At 71.1% G+C, this 19,100-nt stretch overlaps 1 protein-coding gene across 1 annotated transcript in view; it reads right to left on the bottom strand.

Moving 5' to 3' along the window:
- RYR1 (ryanodine receptor 1) overlaps positions 1–19,100 on the bottom strand; it is a gene marked incomplete at its 3' end in the record, with an annotated part of 133,229 nt that overhangs the window by 61,382 nt on the left and 52,747 nt on the right. The window contains 20 exon segments of the mRNA XM_075914612.1: positions 633–748; positions 1,421–1,544; positions 2,988–3,063; positions 3,161–3,238; positions 4,904–5,044; positions 5,161–5,250; positions 5,915–5,993; positions 6,625–6,788; positions 6,975–7,115; positions 7,913–8,003; positions 9,018–9,238; positions 9,589–9,758; positions 10,352–10,472; positions 10,545–10,656; positions 11,177–11,363; positions 12,721–12,856; positions 13,005–13,099; positions 13,180–13,312; positions 17,255–17,369; positions 17,818–18,091. Coding sequence (XP_075770727.1) covers positions 633–748; positions 1,421–1,544; positions 2,988–3,063; positions 3,161–3,238; positions 4,904–5,044; positions 5,161–5,250; positions 5,915–5,993; positions 6,625–6,788; positions 6,975–7,115; positions 7,913–8,003; positions 9,018–9,238; positions 9,589–9,758; positions 10,352–10,472; positions 10,545–10,656; positions 11,177–11,363; positions 12,721–12,856; positions 13,005–13,099; positions 13,180–13,312; positions 17,255–17,369; positions 17,818–18,091 — 2,664 coding nt within the window.

The raw sequence follows: 19,100 nt of genomic DNA, 5'->3' as shown, positions 1-19,100 counted from the left end.
GAACCCAGGTGTTCTCCCCTGCTCTAACCCCTAGACCCCACTGCCGGCCCAGAACCCAGGTGTTCTCCCCTGCTCTAACCCCTAGACCCCACTGCCGGCCCAGAACCCAGGTGTTCTCCCCTGCTCTAACCCCTAGACCCCACTGCCGGCCCAGAACCCAGGTGTTCTCCCCTGCTCTAACCTCTAGACCCCACTGCCGGCCCAGAACCCAGGTGTTCTCCCCTGCTCTAACCCCTAGACCCCACTGCCGGCCCAGAACCCGGTGTTCTCCCCTGCTCTAACCCCTAGACCCCACTGCCGGCCCAGAACCCAGGTGTTCTCCCCTGCTCTAACCCCTAGACCCCACTGCCGGCCCAGAACCCGGTGTTCTCCCCTGCTCTAACCCCTAGACCCCACTGCCGGCCCAGAACCCAGGTGTTCTCCCCTGCTCTAACCCCTAGACCCCACTGCCGGCCCAGAACCCAGGTGTTCTCCCCTGCTCTAACCCCTAGACCCCACTGCCGGCCCAGAACCCAGGTGTTCTCCCCTGCTCTAACCCCTAGACCCCACTGCTGGCCCAGAACCCAGACGCCTCTGCTCCCGGCCCTTCCACCGATCCCCGGATGTGCCCCCCCGGCCGCGGGGGGCCCTACCCAGGTGGGCGATGAACTCCTGCGAGACGTCCATCCACTTGAGCAGCTGCTGCAGGAAGCCGTAGGCAAAGCGCTTCTCGATGGACGAGGAGTCCAGCTCCATGTCCTTCAGGCCCCTGGGGAGAGCAGGGTTGGGGCTCTGTCTCCCCAGCCACCCCCCCAGGGTGCACAGGGACAGGGACCCCCCCGGGGTGCACAGGGACAGGGACCCCCCCCGGGTGCACAGGGACAGGGACCCCCCCCCAGGGTGGCACAGGGATCAGGACCCCCCAGAGTGGGACAGGGACCCCCCTGGTCTGGGGTGCACAGGGACAGGGACCCCCCTGGGGTGCACAGGGACAGGGACCCCCCCCAGGATGGCACAGGGACCAGGACCCCCCAGGGTGGCACAGGGACAGAGAACCCCCCAGGATGGCACAGGGACCAGGACCCCCCAGGGTGGCACAGGGACAGAGCCCCCCCCCCAGGATGGCACAGGGACCAGGACCCCCCAGGGTGGCACAGGGACAGAGACCCCCCAGAGTGGGACAGGGACCCCCCTGGGGTGCACAGGGACAGGGATCCACCCCCCCCCAGGATGGCACAGGGACCAGGACCCCCCAGGGTGGCACAGGGACGGGGACCCCCCCCAGGGTGGCACAGAGGGAGAGGCTGCAGGAGGGAACAGACGGGTGGGGTCAGGGAGGACAGTCCTGTCCCAGGGCACAGGACTCGGGGTGAGCCCCTCGGGGGCGAGCCCGGTCGGGGGGACTGCGGGAGCCACGGGGAGGGCTGGCCCCACGCCCCACCTGGTCACCGCGTAGCCGTTCATCTGCAGGAACTTCAGCAGCTCCTGCGCCTTCTCGCGGTCCCGGGCCTTCTCCTTGGCCGTCAGCGTGTCGTAGGGCACCAGCAGTGGGTGGGAGCCGCCCCCTGCGGAGAGAGGGGTCAGCCGGCCCCCCGCCTGGCCAGTCCCCCAGGCTACCCAGCCCCCCCCGGACTACCCAGCCCCCTGCTCAGCCCCCCCGGGCTACCCAGCCCCCCATCTGGCCAACCCCCCTGGGCTAGCCAGCCCCCCACCCAGCCACCAGCCCCCTGCCCAGTCCCCCCTGGGCTACTCAGCCCCCCCGGACTACCCAGCCCCCCTGGGCTACTTGGCCAGCACCCCCCCAGGCTACCCAGCCCCCTGCCGCCCACCCAACCCACACCCAGCCAGGCCCCCCAGGGCTACCCAGCCCGCCCCTGCTCAGCCAGGCCCCCGATATGATATAGAGGCTGAGCCGGCAGCCCCGGGGCTCCGAGGACGGACACACGGACAGCCCGGGGCAGGACGGACGCATGGACAGCCTGGGGCTCCGAGGACGGACATACGGACAGCCCGGGGCAGGACGGACACACGGACAGCCCGGGGCAGGACGGATGCATGGACAGCCTGGGGCTCCGAGGACGGACACACGGACAGCCTGGGGCAGGACGGACACACGGACAGCCCGGGGCAGGACGGACGCGTGGACATCCTGGGGCTCCGAGGATGGACACACGGACAGCCCGGGGCAGGACGGACGCACGGACAGCCCGGGGCAGGACGGACGCGTGGACAGCCTGGGGCTCCGAGGATGGACGCACGGACAGCCCGGGGCAGGACGGACACACGGACAGCCCGGGGCAGGACGGACGCACGGACAGCCCGGGGCAGGACGGACGCACGGACAGCCCGGGGCAGGACGGACGCACGGACAGCCCGGGGCAGGACGGACGCACGGACAGCCCGGGGCAGGACGGACACACGGACAGCCCGGGGCAGGACGGACACACGGACAGCCCGGGGCAGGACGGACGCATGGACAGCCTGGGGCTCCGAGGACGGACATACGGACAGCCCGGGGCAGGACGGACACACGGACAGCCCGGGGCAGGACGGATGCATGGACAGCCTGGGGCTCCGAGGACGGACACACGGACAGCCTGGGGCAGGACGGACACACGGACAGCCCGGGGCAGGACGGACGCGTGGACAGCCTGGGGCTCCGAGGATGGACACACGGACAGCCCGGGGCAGGACGGACGCACGGACAGCCCGGGGCAGGACGGACGCGTGGACAGCCTGGGGCTCCGAGGATGGACGCACGGACAGCCCGGGGCAGGACAGACGCACGGACAGCCCGGGGCAGGACGGACACACGGACAGCCCGGGGCAGGACGGACGCACGGACAGCCCGGGGCAGGACGGACGCACGGACAGCCCGGGGCAGGACAGACGCACGGACAGCCCGGGGCAGGACGGACACACGGACAGCCCGGGGCAGGACGGACGCACGGACAGCCCGGGGCAGGACGGACGCACGGACAGCCTGGGGCAGGAGGACACACACTCGCCTTTAGCCTCCAGCTCCTGCTTCTTCTTACGCCCCCAGGTGTTGTGATAGTTCTCAGCCAGCTGCTCCGCCATGGCCTGCGGGCAGAGGGGGGCACGTCATCCCCTCGGGGCCTGTGGGGCGCCCCAGCCGTGCCCAGCCAAGCAGCCCCCCGGCCCCGGGCGACCGTCTCACCTGCAGCTCCCGGGACAGCGTCACCAGCGACAGGTCGACGGGCTGGGGGTTGTAGCCGTGACTGGGGTCGTAGGTCGCCTGGGGGAGGGGCTAGAGTTCAGTGGGGCCGTGTGCCCCCCCCGGCAGTTTGTAACAACCTGCCCCACGTCCCTCCTGCCCAATCGCAGCTCCACCCTGGCCACCCCCATGTGTCATGGCCCCTCTACTGCTCCCACCGGCCGGCAGGGAGTGCCTGCGATTCCCAGCGCCGAGCCTGTGCCGACGCCTGGCTCCCACAGGGCGAGAGGGGCGGCCCTCAGGGCAGAGCCCCCCATAAACCCAGCCCATGGGCCGCTCGTCCTGCTGGGTGGGTGGGCCGGTCCCCCCTCCCCCCACCACGGAGCCGGCTCCCAAGGGCACCGCTGAAGGGACCCAGGTGTCCGGGCTCCCCGCCCCCCGCTCTGACCACTAGCCCCCACTGCCCCCCCGAACAGGGACAGAACCCGGCTCCCCGCCCCCGCTCTGACCACTAGCCCCCACTGCCCCCCCGAACAGGGACAGACCCAGGTGTCCGGGTTCCCCGCCCCCGCTCTGACCACTAGCCCCCACTGCCCCCCCGAACAGGGACAGACCCAGGTGTCCGGGCTCCCCACCCCCGCTCTGACCACTAGCCCCCACTGCCCCCCCGAACAGGGACAGACCCAGGTGTCCGGGTTCCCCGCCCCCGCTCTGACCACTAGCCCCCACTGCCCCCCCGAACAGGGACAGAACCCGGCTCCCCGCCCCCGCTCTGACCACTAGCCCCCACTGCCTCCCCGAACAGGGACAGACCCAGGTGTCCGGGCTCCCCGCCCCCGCTCTGACCACTAGCCCCCACTGCCCCCCCGAACAGGGACAGAACCCGGCTCCCCGCCCCTGCTCTGACCACTAGCCCCCACTGCCTCCCCGAACAGGGACAGACCCAGGTGTCCGGGCTCCCCGCCCCCGCTCTGACCACTAGCCCCCACTGCCCCCCCGAACAGGGACTGACCCAGGTGTCCGGGCTCCCCGCCCCCGCTCTGACCACTAGCCCCCACTGCCCCCCCGAACAGGGACAGACCCAGGTGTCCGGGCTCCCCGCCCCCGCTCTGACCACTAGCCCCCACTGCCTCCCCGAACAGGGACAGACCCAGGTGTCCGGGCTCCCCGCCCCCGCTCTGACCACTAGCCCCCACTGCCCCCCCGAACAGGGACTGACCCAGGTGTCCGGGCTCCCCGCCCCCGCTCTGACCACTAGCCCCCACTGCCCCCCCGAACAGGGACAGAACCCGGCTCCCCGCCCCCGCTCTGACCACTAGCCCCCACTGCCTCCCCGAACAGAGACAGAACCCGGCTCCCTGCCCCCGCTCTGACCACTAGTCCCCACTGCCCCCCCGAACAGGGACAGAACCCGGCTCCCCGCCCCCGCTCTGACCACTAGTCCCCACTGCCCCCCCGAACAGGGACAGAACCCGGCTCCCTGCCCCCGCTCTGACCACTAGCCCCCACTGCCCCCCCGAACAGGGACAGAACCCGGCTCCCTGCCCCCGCTCTGACCACTAGCCCCCACTGCCTCCCCGAACAGAGACAGAACCCGGCTCCCTGCCCCCGCTCTGACCACTAGTCCCCACTGCCCCCCCGAACAGGGACAGAACCCGGCTCCCTGCCCCCGCTCTGACCACTAGCCCCCACTGCCCCCCCGAACAGGGACAGGACCCTGAGCCCCCACAAGCGGCGCTGCCTCACTTGGGCCGACTGCGAGATCTTCCGCGTCTTCTTCTTCTCGCTCTTCTCCTCCTCGCCCTCGCCGGGCTTCTCCACCGTCCACTCCCAGGCCATCATGGCTTTGAGGGACTCCTTGATGGGCCAGCGGTAGATCTCCTTGTCCTGCGGGCCAAGCCAGGCGGGTTCGGGGGGAGCCAGACGGGGCCCCCTTGGGGCTGGGGGCCGAGATCTCCCCCGTCTCAGTGGGGCGGGGGGGGGGGAACCACGGCCGGGGGTACCTTTTCGGAGAAGGTCTTGTAGGGGCGCAGCATGGGGTGCGTCTTGGCCTCCTCGTCGATCGTCTCCCCGAAGGTCCAGTTGTTCTGGATCTGCCGAGGGAGGTGTGATGGGGGGGAGGGAGGTGTGATGGGGGGGGCCCTGCTGGTTGCTGCGCTGGGGTGGGCTGTGGGCGACCTCTGCTGGCTGCAGCACGGCCCAGCAGGGCGGGGGCGAGTCATTATGCAAGGGGGGCTCCAAACCTGGCGGACCAGCTACCCGCAGGGAGGGAAACGCCGGCCGGGCTGGGGGCAGGGCTGGAGGAGAGGGAGCTGGGTTTCTGGCTGGGAGCATGCAGGAAGCAGCCTCAGCAAGGGGCTGGGGTTTAGGGGCCCAGGCTCCCCCATCTCCAGGGGGCTGAGGCATCCTAGGCCTGCCCTGGAACCAGATCCCATCTGTGCTGGGCTGTATCCTGGAAAGGCAATAAACTCCCCTGTTCTACTGGCTGGGGGAGTCTGTCCGGGCCATTGCGGGGGTGCAGGAGACGGGGGAACCCCAATGCGCCGTCACAGAGGGTCCCAGGTCACGGCCTGGAGGGGGAGGGGAGCAGCGCCGGGGGGCTGGAGGGGGAGGGGAGCAGCACCAGAGGGGGCCGGCGGGGGAGGGGAGCAGTGCCGGGGGGCCGGCGGGGTGGGGAGCAGCGCCGGGGGGCCGGCGGGGGAGGGGAGCAGGGCCGGGGGGCCGGCGGGGGAGGGGAGCAGGGCCGGGGGGCCGTACCTTGTCGAAGGCCCACTTCTCGTGCGTGTGCTCGGCGTACTTGTTGATGAAGGTGTCCAGCTTCTCAGGGATGATGACGCTGTGGGGGGAGCAGCGCTCAGGGGGGGGCGCAGCTGCAGCTGGGGCCCCTCTCGGGCACTGGGGGCCAGACTGTTTGGTCCCCCCAAGGGGGAGCCGCTCCGCAGGGCGCTGGGCCAGGACCCCGGAGCTCCAAGGGCAGATGCGCACTGGGGGGCTGGGGTCAGGAGGGGGAGGCCGAGGTTGGGGGGGCTGGGGATGTGGGGGGGTCTGGAGGTCAGGGGGGCTGGGGATGAGGAGGGGGAGCAGAGGTCGGGGGGGGTCTGGGGATGAGGAGGGGGAGCAGAGGTCGGGGGGGGTCTGGGGATGAGGAGGGGGGACCGAGGTCAGGAGGGGGGGCTGGGGACGAGGAGTGGGAAGGCAGGGGTTGGGGGGGATGGGGATGGGGGGCCTGGGGATGGGGGGGGATGGAGGTCGGGGGGGCGGGATGGGGGGCAGGAGTCGGGGGGCCTGGGGACGAGGAGTGGGAAGGCAGGGGTCGGGGGGGCGGGATGGGGGGCAGGGGTCGGGGGGCCTGGGGACGAGGAGTGGGAAGGAAGGGGTTGGGGGGGATAGGGATGGGGGGCCTGGGGATGGGGGGGTCTGGAGGTCGGGGGGGCGGGATGGGGGGCAGGGGTCGGGGGGCTCCTCACTTGAGGGTCTCGACGGGCCGGGGGTCGAAGTTGCCCTCGGCGTCCACGGAGGCCTTCTTCTCCGTCTTGGAGGAGTAGCTGGCGTCCACGTAGTCGGGGGGCAGGGCCCCAGCGATGGCGCAGAGGCAGGGCATGGCCAGCTTGTACAGCTCCGCGTCGAACTTCTGTGGGGGGGGGGTGTCAGCACCTCCCCCCGCCTGCCCCCAGCCTCCCTCCCCTTCCTGCCCCGGTCGCCCCTCCCCCGGCCTGCCCCTCCCCCCGCCTGCCCCCAGCCTCCCTCCCCTTCCTGCTCCGATCACCCCTCCCCCGGCCTGCCCCCCCACTCACAGCTGCCCCCGCGCTGCCCCCACCTTGTGAGCCAGGGAGTCGAAGATGCCCCAGAAGAGCTTGCGGGTGAGGTGTAACTCCTCCTCGGAGCTGACGCCGTAGCTGGCCCAGCCGGTGGGCAGGCAGTAGTACTTCCAGCACCGCTCGTAGTGGTTGGTCAGGAGCTGGGGGGCACAGTCACCGGGGGAGGGCAGCCCCCTGCCCTCTGCCAGCACCAGCCCGGGGCAGCCACCGCGCTGGGAGACCCCCCAGAGCCAGCGCCGGCTCGTGCCCCACGGACTATAGGGCGGCTGCACTGTTAGCCGGCCGGCTGTGCCCCGCGAAGGGGGTGCCAGTGCCCCACTGCCCAGCCGGCGAGGGGGGTGCCAGGGCCCCACAGCCCAGCTGGCCCCACGAGGGGGGTGCCAGGGTCCAGCCGGCCCCGCGAGGGGGGTGCCAGGGTCCAGCCGGCCCCGCGAGGGGGGTGCCAGGGTCCAGCTGGCCCCGCGAGGGGGGTGCCAGGGCCCCACAGCCCAGCCGGCCCCGCGAGGGGGGTGCCAGGGCCAGACAGCCCAGCCGGCCCCGCGAGGGGGGTGCCAGGGTCCAGCCGGCCCCGCGAGGGGGGTGCCAGGGCCCCACAGCCCAGCCGGCCCCGCGAGGGGGGTGCCAGGGTCCAGCCGGCCCCGCGAGGGGGGTGCCAGGGCCCCACAGCCCAGCCGGCCCCGCGAGGGGGGTGCCAGGGCCCCACAGCCCAGCCGGCCCCGCGAGGGGGGTGCCAGGGTCCAGCCGGCCCCGCGAGGGGGGTGCCAGGGCCCCACAGCCCAGCCGGCCCCGCGAGGGGGGTGCCAGGGTCCAGCCGGCCCCGCGAGGGTACAGCCGCTGCTGCACTACACCCGGTCCTACCGCCCTGGCCGTGGCCCCCGCCTGGTGTTCTCCACCTGAGCAAGCCCAGCCACGGCCGCGGCGCCTCCCCTGCCCTCACCTTCAGGGGCATCTTGGCAAACTCGTTGAGGATGGGCACGTCGAAGACCAGCCGGCGCAGCAGGTGCTGCAGCATGGAGGGACGGATGTACCTGGGGGGAGAGGGCGGCTCACAGCAGGCTGCCGGGACACCGGGGGAGAGGTCGTGAACCTGTGGAACCCCCCGCTGCAGGGTTTCCCCAGGCAAATGGCGGGATGTAGTGTGGGACCTGGCGGGTTGCTGTGCTGGGCGGTGGGCTGTGTGACCCCCGCGGGTGGCAGGACAGGGCAGGAGTCACTGTGCAAGGGGCCCTCAGCCTGTCCCACCATATCTCCCAGGGAGAGGGACACGGCAGGGGGGCGGAGTGAGCCCGGGCTGCGGGGGCAGGGCTGGAGGAAATTTGGAGTTTTCTGTCTGGAATCATGGGGAAGGGGCTGGGGTTTAGGGGCCCAGGCTCCCCCATCTCCAGGGGCCTGAGGCATCCTAGGCCGGCCCTGGAACCAGATCCCATCTGTGCTGGGCTGCATCCCAGAGAAGCGCTAAACCCCCCTGTTCTACCGGCTGGGGGAGTCTGTCCGGGCCACTACGGGGTGCAGGAGGCGGGACCCCCACGCGCCGCCACACAGGGCTTCGCGGGACAAGGACAGTGAGGCTTCAGGGCGGGGTGGAGCAGCGGCTGGGGGCAGATGCCCTGGGAGGCAGGAGATTCTGGGGGGCAGGGAGGCCCTGGGGGGCAGGAGGCTTTGGGGGACAGGAGGCCCTGGGGGGCAGGGAGGCCGGGAGGCCCTGGGGGGCAGGAAGGCCTTGGGGGGCAGGAGGCCCTGGGGGGCAGGAAAGCCTTGGGGGGCTGGAGGCCCTGGGGGGCAGGGAGGCTCTGGGGGGCAGGAGGCTTTGGGGCACAGGAGGTTCTGGGGGGCAGGGAGGCCCTGGGGGCAGGAGGCCCTGGGGGGCAGGGAGGCCGGGAGGCCCTGGGGGGCAGGGAGGCCTTGGGGGGCAGGAGGCCCTGGGGGGCAGGGAGCCCTGGGGGGCCAGAGGCCCTGGGGGGCAGGGAGGCCTGGGGGGCCAGAGGCCCTGGGGGCAGGAGGCCTGACAGCTGCAGGCGCCCCAGGGAGGGTGGGGCTCGTACCGGCACAGCGCCATGAGGCACTCCTCGATGACGTCGCGCTGGGCCTTGGTGAGGGCGCGCCCGCGGGACAGCCGGTACACGGTGTGCAGCATGGAGTCCACCATGATGGCGCGGTGCTCGGTGCCCGCGAAGAGGGGCGCGCACTTGGTGACCAGGGGCAGCACGGCGCAGCACAGGTACCGGTTCAGCGCCAGCGCCATCTCCGTGGTGCTGAACGCCGCCTGGGGGGGCAGGTGGCAGCGCGGGGGGGGCATCGGCGGGGGGATCCCGGCCCCCTGGGCCCACGGCCTGGCCACCCCACAGCTCTGCCCCACGGCCCAGCCCCCAGGAGATCCCGGCCGCCCGCCCCACGGCCCTGCCTAGCCAGCCGCCCGCCCCACGGCCAGGGGGATCCCGGCCGCCCACCCCACGGCCCAGTGTCCAGGCAAATCCCGGCCAACTGCCCCACGGCCCTGCCCCACTGCGGGGAGATCCGCCCCACGGCCCAGCCCCCAGGGGATCCCCGCCGGCCGCCCCACGGCCCAGCCCCCAGGGGATCCCCGCCGGCCGCCCCACGGCCTGCCCCACTCACGGTGTCGAGCGAGGCGGCAGCCCGCATGTCGGGCAGGAAGCCGACCTCCAGCACGTGCAGCAGGAAGTCCTGGCTCTCGATGCCGTAGACACGGTCCAGGAACAGCACCATGGGCGCCTTGTGATCCGGCGCGAAGCCGGCCGACATGCGCGGCTCCACCACGGTCCCGTCTGCGGGCGCACGGACGGGTCGCAGCTGCTCCGCCAGGGCCCCCCGTCGGGCCGGGACCCCGAGAATCCCTGAGCCATCAGGCCGGGCCCCCCCAGCCGGAAGGGAGCCAGCGCCCCACGTCCCGTTCCCGCCCCAGAGACAGCCAGCCCCCTGGCCCCCCACCCAGCCCCCTGGAGAAGGCCCCGGCCCCCCTGACCAGCCCCCCGGGGAAGGCCCCGGGACCCCCACCCAGCCCCCCGGGGAAGGCCCCGGCCCCGGGCCTCCGACCAGCCCCCAGGGAAGGTCCCGGCCCCAGCCTCCCTGACCAGCCCCCTGGGGAAGGCCCCGGGCCCCCCGCCCAGCCCCCCAGGGAAGGCCCCAGCCCCCAGGGAAGGCCCCAGCCCCCGGGGAAGGCCCCGGCCCCCCTGACCAGCCCCCCAGGGAAGGTCCTGGCCCCAGCCCCCCCGCACAGCCCCCTGGGGAAGGCCCCTGCCCCCCGACCAGCCCCCCGGGGAAGGCCCCGGTCCCCCTGCCCAGCCCCCAGGGAAGGCCCCGGCCCCCGGGGAAGGCCCCGGCCCCCCTGCCCAGCCCCCCGGGGAAGGCCGGCTCGTACCCTTGCCGAAGGCTGGGATTTGCAGCGGGAGGCTGATGACGCCGACCAGGTCGTCCAGGGGCACCAGGGAGCGCAGGATGGCCCGGATCCGCAGCGCCTCCCCCTTCCCGGCCTGAATCAGCTGCAGGGAGAGCGCAGGTGTCACCCGCCGGCCGTGGCCCCCCCCGCCCTCCCCCCCCCGCCCGGCCCTTACGTGCATCTCGGGGGCGCAGCGCCCCAGCAGGTCGATCAGCGCCGCGTAGAAGGACATGATGGCGTTGCCCAGGTGCACCCGGTTCTCCTCGTGCACCTCCTCCCCCCCGAACCTGTGGGGCGCAGAGAGCGCGAGTGAGGGGCGGGATCCTGCGGCCCCCAGCCAGGCAGGGAGGGTGGGCGCGGGCCTGGCACACGGGGGAGGGAACACGCAGGTGGGTGACTTAGGGGGCTGTGGGGGAGGGCAGCGTGTGGGGCATTGGTGCGAGCGTGAAAAGCACTGGTGGATCTCGCACGGCGCTGAGCAGGGCAGCACGCAGGGACCGGGGGCTCTGGCTCCGGGGCAGGGCGTCCGTCCTGGTGCCTGGCAAATGTGTTGGGCGAGGGGAGGGCCCACTCAGCCCGTGCACACGCACCCTGGCACAGGTGCACACGCGTGGCCCATGTGCTCGCACACACTGCCTGGGTGTGCCCCACGCACACGCAGTGCACATGACGAAGCGCGTGTGCGTGTGCAAACGCCCCGCGCACCAACACCCCTCTCAGAACACATGGCGTCCGCCCCCGTGCATGCACCCACGCGGCACGGTGCGCACCACCACCCCGGCCCACGTGCACCGCGCCCACACGCACAGCTCCCGCCGCCGGTCCTTCTTGACCGTGGGGCCATCCCGGGCCGGGTCCTCCGAGATCTTGATGGCCTCCTCGATGGCAGCCAGCAGCCCGCTGCCGCCCTCCCCGCGCAGGGCCGGCCCGAAGCACTCGGGCCGCCGGATCAGCAAGCGCACCACCACGTTGGCGTTCTCCTCCACGCTCTCGCCTGCGGGGGCGGCGCGTCAGGCCAAGGCGGGCGCACGGGGACCAGTGGTGGGGGCTGGCACCTTCTGGGACTCTTCCGTCCGAGACCGGCTCCCTAGCAAGGGGCTCGCTCCCGCCCTGCTGCCCGCCTGCTCCCCGCTCGCTTCCCCGCCTGCTCCCCGCCTGCTCCCCGCTCGCTTCCCCGCCTGCTCCGGCCTGCTCCCCCGCTTGATTCCCTGCCTGCTCCCGCTCGCTTCCCCGCCTGCTCCGGCCTGCTCCCCCGCTCGATTCCCTGCCTGCTCCCAGCTCGCTTCCCCGCCTGCTCCCCGCTCGCTTCCCTGCCTGCTCCAGCCTGCTCCCCGCTCGCTTCCCCGCCTGCTCCCCGCTCGCTTCCCTGCCTGCTCCGGCCTGCTCCCCGCTCGCTTCCCTGCCTGCTCCGGCCTGCTCCCCGCTCGCTTCCCCGCCTGCTCCCCGCTCGCTTCCCCGCCTGCTCCGGCCTGCTCCCCCGCTTGATTCCCTGCCTGCTCCCGCTCGCTTCCCCGCCTGCTCCGGCCTGCTCCCCCGCTCGATTCCCTGCCTGCTCCCAGCTCGCTTCCCCGCCTGCTCCCCGCTCGCTTCCCTGCCTGCTCCAGCCTGCTCCCCGCTCGCTTCCCCGCCTGCTCCCCGCTCGCTTCCCTGCCTGCTCCGGCCTGCTCCCCGCTCGCTTCCCTGCCTGCTCCGGCCTGCTCCCCGCTCGCTTCCCCGCCTGCTCCCCGCTCGCTTCCCCGCCTGCTCCGGCCTGCTCCCCGCTCGCTTCCCCGCCTGCTCCCCGCTCGCTTCCCCGCCTGCTCCGGCCTGCTCCCCCGCTCGATTCCCCGCCTGCTCCCCGCTCGCTTCCCCGCCTGCTCCCTGCTCGCTTCCCCGCCTGCTCCAGCCTGCTCCCCGCTTGCTTCCCTGTCTGCTCCCCACCTGCTCCCACCCTGCTCCGGCTCCTGCTCTGGGCCTGCTCCCCTGCTTGCTTCCCCGCCTGCTCCAGCACCTGCTCCCACCTGCCTCCTTCCCCCGCTGGGGGGTCTGTGCACCACAACACGCTCTGCACTGACCTGGGTTATAACCTCTCCCGTGTAAGGGAGGCTGGGGGGGCACAGGGAGCACTGGGGTGTGTGAGGGAGGTGGGGGGATGGGTTATAACCTCTCCCCTGTGTGAGGGGGGCTGGGGGGGCACAGGGAGCACTGGGGTGTCTGAGGGAGGTGGGGGTGACTTCTTATGGCCAGTGTGGGGAGCAGATGTGCTCAGTGTGGCTGGCCTGGTGCCCTATAGAGCAGGACCCCCAGGCTGGGGCAGGGGCTGGCTCTGAGCCAGTCGCCCTGGGGTGCCCCTCCCAGCCCCCCCGGCTCACCGTTGACGAAGACGGCGAAGCGCAGGAAGTCCAGGTAGCGCTCGCCCCCGCAGGGGTTCCAGCCGATGTCGGGGTACCCCTTGGACAGCAGCATGGGGCAGCTCTGCAGGCCACAGCCGGCCAGGTACGTCACCACCTGGGGGCAGAGCACGCAGACCATGGGGCTCCGGGAGGGGCCAGGAGCGGGGGGACCGATGCCCACCTACCCCAGCGGCGGATCTGGCTCCAAACATCCCCCCCCCCCGCCAGCCTGCCCCTCCCCCGCCCTGCCCCCCGCCCCCCACCTTCTCCAGGTCCTGCTCCTGCAGCGCCAGGGCCAGCTCGTTGTTGTCGATGACGGAGGCGGCGGCCACGTCCAGGGGGGTGGATCCCCGCATGCCTAGGGGAGAAGGGGGTTAGTGCCCGGGGCGGGGCAGCGTGCGAGGTGTTTGCACGCGCGTGTCACGCCGCCCCGCTCACCCAGCCCGATGCTGCTGTTCTCCAGCAGGTAGCTCAGGTGGTCGAACATGGAGCGTTGGTTCTGGCGGCTGATGCGGCAGAAGTAGCACAGGAAGCGGCAGCAGTTGGTGACCATCTTGGGGAAGCGAATCTCCTGGGGGGGCACAGGGTGTTGGAGGGGCCGGGTCTCGCTCCCCCCCCCCCCCCGAGCCTGCAGCAGCCTCCTCTCGGCGTCACCCTGCAACCTGCACAGGGGTACGAGAGCCCGCGCCCCGGGTACGTCCACACGACAGCGCCGACGCGGTTAGCGCATTCCAGCGAGCGCGTCGAGACCTGCCAGCGAGCCGGGGCTAGGGCCGGCAGGGAGCCGCTTAGGACAGAGTGTGGGGCTGCTGCCTCAGGCTAGCCGACCCCCACCCCGGACAGACCGTTCTCAGGGCTCCCCGCTTGCTTTCTGCCTCGCTGAGGGACAGCAAAGCAGTCCTGGCTCGGAGTGCCCTGAGCGCCCGCACTCGGCACGTCACAGCGCTCGGCCATCAGCCCGGCTGCACTTGCCGCAGGCTGCCATCCGGGGGGGTCAGTCGGGGGGCGTCAGGATCCAGGAGGCCCTGCAGGAGAGCTTCCACCCCCAGGAGCCCGCAGAGCCACCCCAGTCCTCCCCATCGGGGGCTCGAGCCCCATCCCTCCCTCACCTCCTTCCACTTACCCTTCCCTGGCCCCCCTTCCTGATGTACAAAATAAAGGACACGTGTGTTCAAAAATAGAAACTCTCTTTATTTAACAAAACTGGGGGGGGATTAACCTCTGGGGAGACTGGGAAAAGGAGGTGGGAGAGGGGAGGGGGAAACAAGGGAGGAGGGAGCTGGAAGGGGAAGCCAGGGGAAGGAGGAGGTGGGGAAGTATCAAACTATGGGACGCCATATCTTCAGTACTGTGTACAGACGTGGTCTCCTCACCCCAGAAAAGATTTTGGCCTCAGAAAGGGTTCAGAAAAGGGCAACTACAATGATCAGGGGTTTGGAACGGGTCCCATATGAGGAGAGGCTAAAGAGACTGGGACTTTTCAGCTTAGAAAAGAGGAGACTGAGGGGGGATATGATAGAGGTCTATAAAATCATGAGTAGTGTGGGGAGGGCTGATACAGAAAAGTTATTTATTAGTTCCCTAAATAGAAGAACTAGAGGACACCAAATGAAATTAATGGGGAGCAGGTTTAAAACTAATAAAAGAAAGTTCTTCACACAGCGCACAGTCAACCTGTGGAACTCCTTGCTGCAGGAGGCTGTGAAGGCTAGGACTAGAACAGGGTTTAAAGAGAAGTTAGATACATTCATGGAGGTTGGGTCCATGGAGTGCTATTAGCCAGGGGGTAGGAATGGTGTCCCTGGCCTCTGTTTGTGGAAGGCGGGAGAGGGATAGCACCAGACAAATGGCTTGGTCATTGTCTTCGGTCCATCCCCTCCAGGGTCCCTAGGGTTGGCCGCTGTCGGCAGAGAGGCTACTGGGCTAGATGGACCTTTGGTCTGACCCAGTCTGGCCGTTCTTATGTTCTAAGCTCAGGGCTCAGGGTCGGGGGTCTCACTGGACCAACTTGATTTTCATGCAAACCTGCTCCTGGGTTCGCATGTGGCCTTTGGTGGCCAGGCTGGCAGCTCTCCTGCCATAGACGGCCACAGTCCTGTGCCTAGTGCAGAGGTCCTGGGCGTTGGAGGCCTCCCCCCAAACCTGGATGGGTCTGTCTACACTACCCAGCTAGTGCGCACTAGGGGGTAATGTATGCATACCAAACGTGCAAATGAAGCCCAGGATTTGAATTTCCCGGGCTTCAATTGCATAAACTGGGCACCGCCATTTTGAAATGCCGGCTTGTTCGAACCCCGTGCCGCGCGTAGCCGAGGCGTAGATAGTGCGGAATGGCTTCCTAGTTCCAACTATCTAGCCCGTGCCGCGCGTAGCCGAGGCGTAGATAGTGCGGAATGGCTTCCTAGTTCCAACTATCTAGCCCGTGCCGCGCGTAGCCGAGGCGTAGATAGTGCGGAATGGCTTCCTAGTTCCAACTATCTAGCCCGTGCCGCGCGTAGCCGAGGCGTAGATAGTGCGGAATGGCTTCCTCGTTCCAACTATCTAGCCCGTGCCGCGCGTAGCCGAGGCGTAGATAGTGCGGAATGGCTTCCTAGTTCCAACTATCTAGCCCGTGCCGCGCGTAGCCGAGGAGTAGATAGTGCGGAATGGCTTCCTAGTTCCAACTATCTAGCCCGTGCCGCGCGTAGCCGAGGCGTAGATAGTGCGGAATGGCTTCCTAGTTCCAACTATCTAGCCCGTGCCGCGCGTAGCCGAGGCGTAGATAGTGCGGAATGGCTTCCTAGTTCCAACTATCTAGCCCGTGCCGCGCGTAGCCGAGGAGTAGATAGTGCGGAATGGCTTCCTAGTTCCAACTATCTAGCCCGTGCCGCGCGTAGCCGAGGCGTAGATAGTGCGGAATGGCTTCCTAGTTCCAACTATCTAGCCCGTGCCGCGCGTAGCCGAGGCGTAGATAGTGCGGAATGGCTTCCTAGTTCCAACTATCTAGCCCGTGCCGCGCGTAGCCGAGGCGTAGATAGTGCGGAATGGCTTCCTAGTTCCAACTATCTAGCCCGTGCCGCGCGTAGCCGAGGCGTAGATAGTGCGGAATGGCTTCCTAGTTCCAACTATCTAGCCCGTGCCGCGCGTAGCCGAGGCGTAGATAGTGCGGAATGGCTTCCTAGTTCCAACTATCTAGCCCGTGCCGCGCGTAGCCGAGGCGTAGATAGTGCGGAATGGCTTCCTCGTTCCAACTATCTAGCCCGTGCCGCGCGTAGCCGAGGCGTAGATAGTGCGGAATGGCTTCCTAGTTCCAACTATCTAGCCCGTGCCGCGCGTAGCCGAGGCGTAGATAGTGCGGAATGGCTTCCTCGTTCCAACTATCTAGCCCGTGCCGCGCGTAGCCGAGGCGTAGATAGTGCGGAATGGCTTCCTCGTTCCAACTATCTAGCCCGTGCCGTGTGTAGCCGAGGCGTAGATAGTGCGGAATGGCTTCCTCGTTCCAACTATCTAGCCCGTGCCGTGTGTAGCCGCGCTGCACGGGGTTCGAACGAGCAGGGATTTAAAAATGGCGGTGCCCAGTTTATGCAAATGAAGCCCGGGAAATTCAAATCCCGGGCTTCATTAGCACGTTCGGTATGCCTACATTACCCCCTACTAGCGGGGTAGTGTAGACAGACCCAATGAGATCCACGAACACATTGCCTTTCGGGGCCTGCCCTGGGGGTGCCCACCGGCCCTCTCCAGAGCGACGGGGGGTCGGTTCCGAGCGGCCCCCCCCAGCAGAGCTCACTGGGATCGACACCAGCCCATCGCTCAGACCAGCCGGCCCAGGGACGACCAGCGCGCCCGGACAGAGCCATCACCCCACGGCCCCTCCCGCCCCGGCCCAGGCCCCCCGCACGCTGGCCCCCCCGCACCCCACGGCCCCTCCCGCCCCGGCCCAGGCACCCCGCACGCTGGCCCCCCGCACCCCACGGCCCCTCCCACCCCAGCCCAGGCACCCCGCACGCTGGCCCCCGCACCCCACGGCCCCTCCCGCCCCGGCCCAGGCACCCCGCACGCTGGCCCCCCGCACCCCACGGCCCCTCCCGCCCCGGCCCAGGCACCCCGCACGCTGGCCCCCCCGCACCCCACGGCCCCTCCCGCCCCGGCCCAGGCCCCCCGCACGCTGGCCCCCCCGCACCCCACGGCCCCTCCCGCCCCGGCCCAGGCCCCCCGCACGCTGGCCCCCGCACCCCACGGCCCCTCCCGCCACGGCCCAGGCCCCCCGCACGCTGGCCCCCCGCACCCCACGGCCCCTCCCGCCCCGGCCCAGGCCCCCCGCACGCTGGCCCCCCACACCCCACGGCCCCTCCCGCCCCGGCCCAGGCCCCCCGCACGCTGGCCCCCCGCACCCCACGGCCCCTCCCGCCATGGCCCAGGCCCCCCGCACGCTGGCCCCCCGCACCCCACGGCCCCTCCCGCCCTGGCCCAGGCACCCCGCACGCTGGCCCCCCACACCCCACGGCCCCTCCCGCCGGCCCCCCGCACTCACCTTGGACTCGCCCCCGCCCAGCACGTTGACCATCACCTCCATGACCGTCTCGTGCATGCCCAGCGCCCGCATGAGGTTGGGGTGCTGGTAGAAGACTTTGTTGTTCATGATGTTCCTGCGGAGGGAGGGGGACGTGGTGGCCGGGGGGCTGGACACTCAATGCTGAGTCGTGTGGCCTGCTGGCCTCCCGCCAGGGAGCCCGGTTGGGGGGATGCAGAGCAGGGAGAGGGGCCGGGGGCCCACGTCCAGGGGTGGATCCCCACAAGCCAAGGGGAGGGGGGCAGGGCATGAGCAGGGTAGAGTGCGTGGAGACCCCAGGCCTCGGGGGCCCAGGAAATGGGGGGACCCCAGGGCGGGGGCAGGGCCCAGGCGACGGGGGGATCCCAGGGCGGGGGCGGGGCCCAGGCGATGGGGGGCCCCGGGGCGGGGCCCAGGCGATACAGGGACCCCACGGCGGGGGCAGGGCAATGGGGGGACCCCAGAGCCCAGGCAATAGAGGGACCGCAGGGCGGGGGCGGGGCCGAGGCGATAGAGGGGCCCCGGGGCGGGGGCGGGGCAGGTACCCGATGCTCTGGATCATGAGGGTCTCCTCCTCGGGGCCCATCTGCACGATGAGCAGGGAGCGGATCTGCCCCAGGCTCTCCAGCAGGCCCATGGCGTCGCCCACGGACACGGCGTTGATGGTGTAGGCGCGGGGCAGGGCGCGCAGCAGCTCCCCGATGGCGTCGTACTGCCGGTGCAGCAGGCTGAACATGATGCGCACCAGCGCCGGGCTCTGGATGAAGGACTCCTGCGCCCAGTGCACCACGGTGTGCGAGACCAGCTCCTGCAGCGAGCCTGGCGCGGGGAGTCCGAGTCAGGCACGGGGGCGGCGGGAGAGGGCGGGGCCAGGCCACGGGGGGGGGGGGAGGGGCATGGCCAGGCCATGGGGGGAGGGGGGCAGCAGGGCGGGGCCAGGCCACGGGGGGGGGAGGGGCGTGGCCAGGCCATGGGGGGAGGGGGGCAGCAGGGCGGGGCCAGGCCACGGGGGGGGGAGGGGCGTGGCCAGGCCATGGGGGGAGGGGGGCAGCAGGGCGGGGCCAGGCCACGGGGGGGGGGGAGGGGCGTGGCCAGGCCATGGGGGGAGGGGGGCAGCAGGGCGGGGCCAGGCCACAGGGGGAGGGGGCAGCAGGGCGGGGCCAGGCCACGGGGGGGGGGGCAGGAGGGCGGGGCCAGGCCACGGGGGGGGAGGAGGGGCGGGGCCAGGCCACAGGGGGAGGGGGCAGCAGGGCGGGGCCAGGCCACGGGGGGGGGGCAGGAGGGCGGGGCCAGGCCACGGGGGGGGGGCAGGAGGGCGGGGTCACATGCAAGGTGTCCATGGGCAGGTTACGATTTGCTGGTTCACATGCTGATTGCAGGTGTGTCACCCTTGTACTCGAAGCTCTGAGCTGCGGCTGGGGGGCAGGGAGGGCACAGGGCTGAGGGGTTCCAGGCGGCTGGGGGGCAGGGGGTACCAGGGAGGGCACAGAGCAGGGGGGCTCCAGGCAGCTATGGGGGCATCAGGGGGGGGCACAGGGCAGGGGGGCTCCAGGCGGCTGGGGGGGCACCAGGGGGGGTGCAGGGCTGGGGGGCTCCAGGCGGCTGGGGGGGCACCAGGGGGGGCACAGGGCGGGGGGGCTCCAGGCGGCTGGGGGGGCACCAAGGAGGGCACAGGGCTGGGGGGCTCCAGGCGGCTGGGGGGGCACCAGGGGGGGCACAGGGCTGGGGGGCTCCAGGCGGCTGGGGGGCACCAGGGGGGGCACAGGGTGGGGGGGCTCCAGGCGGCTGGGGGGCACCAGGGGGGGCACAGGGCGGGGGAGGATCCAGG

The sequence above is a fragment of the Pelodiscus sinensis genome, unplaced genomic scaffold (assembly GCF_049634645.1).
Source record: "Pelodiscus sinensis isolate JC-2024 unplaced genomic scaffold, ASM4963464v1 ctg182, whole genome shotgun sequence".
Taxonomy (NCBI): Eukaryota; Metazoa; Chordata; order Testudines; family Trionychidae; genus Pelodiscus; species Pelodiscus sinensis.
Note: the sequence above shows the minus strand (reverse complement) of the source record. Positions and strands in the feature narration are given on the sequence as shown.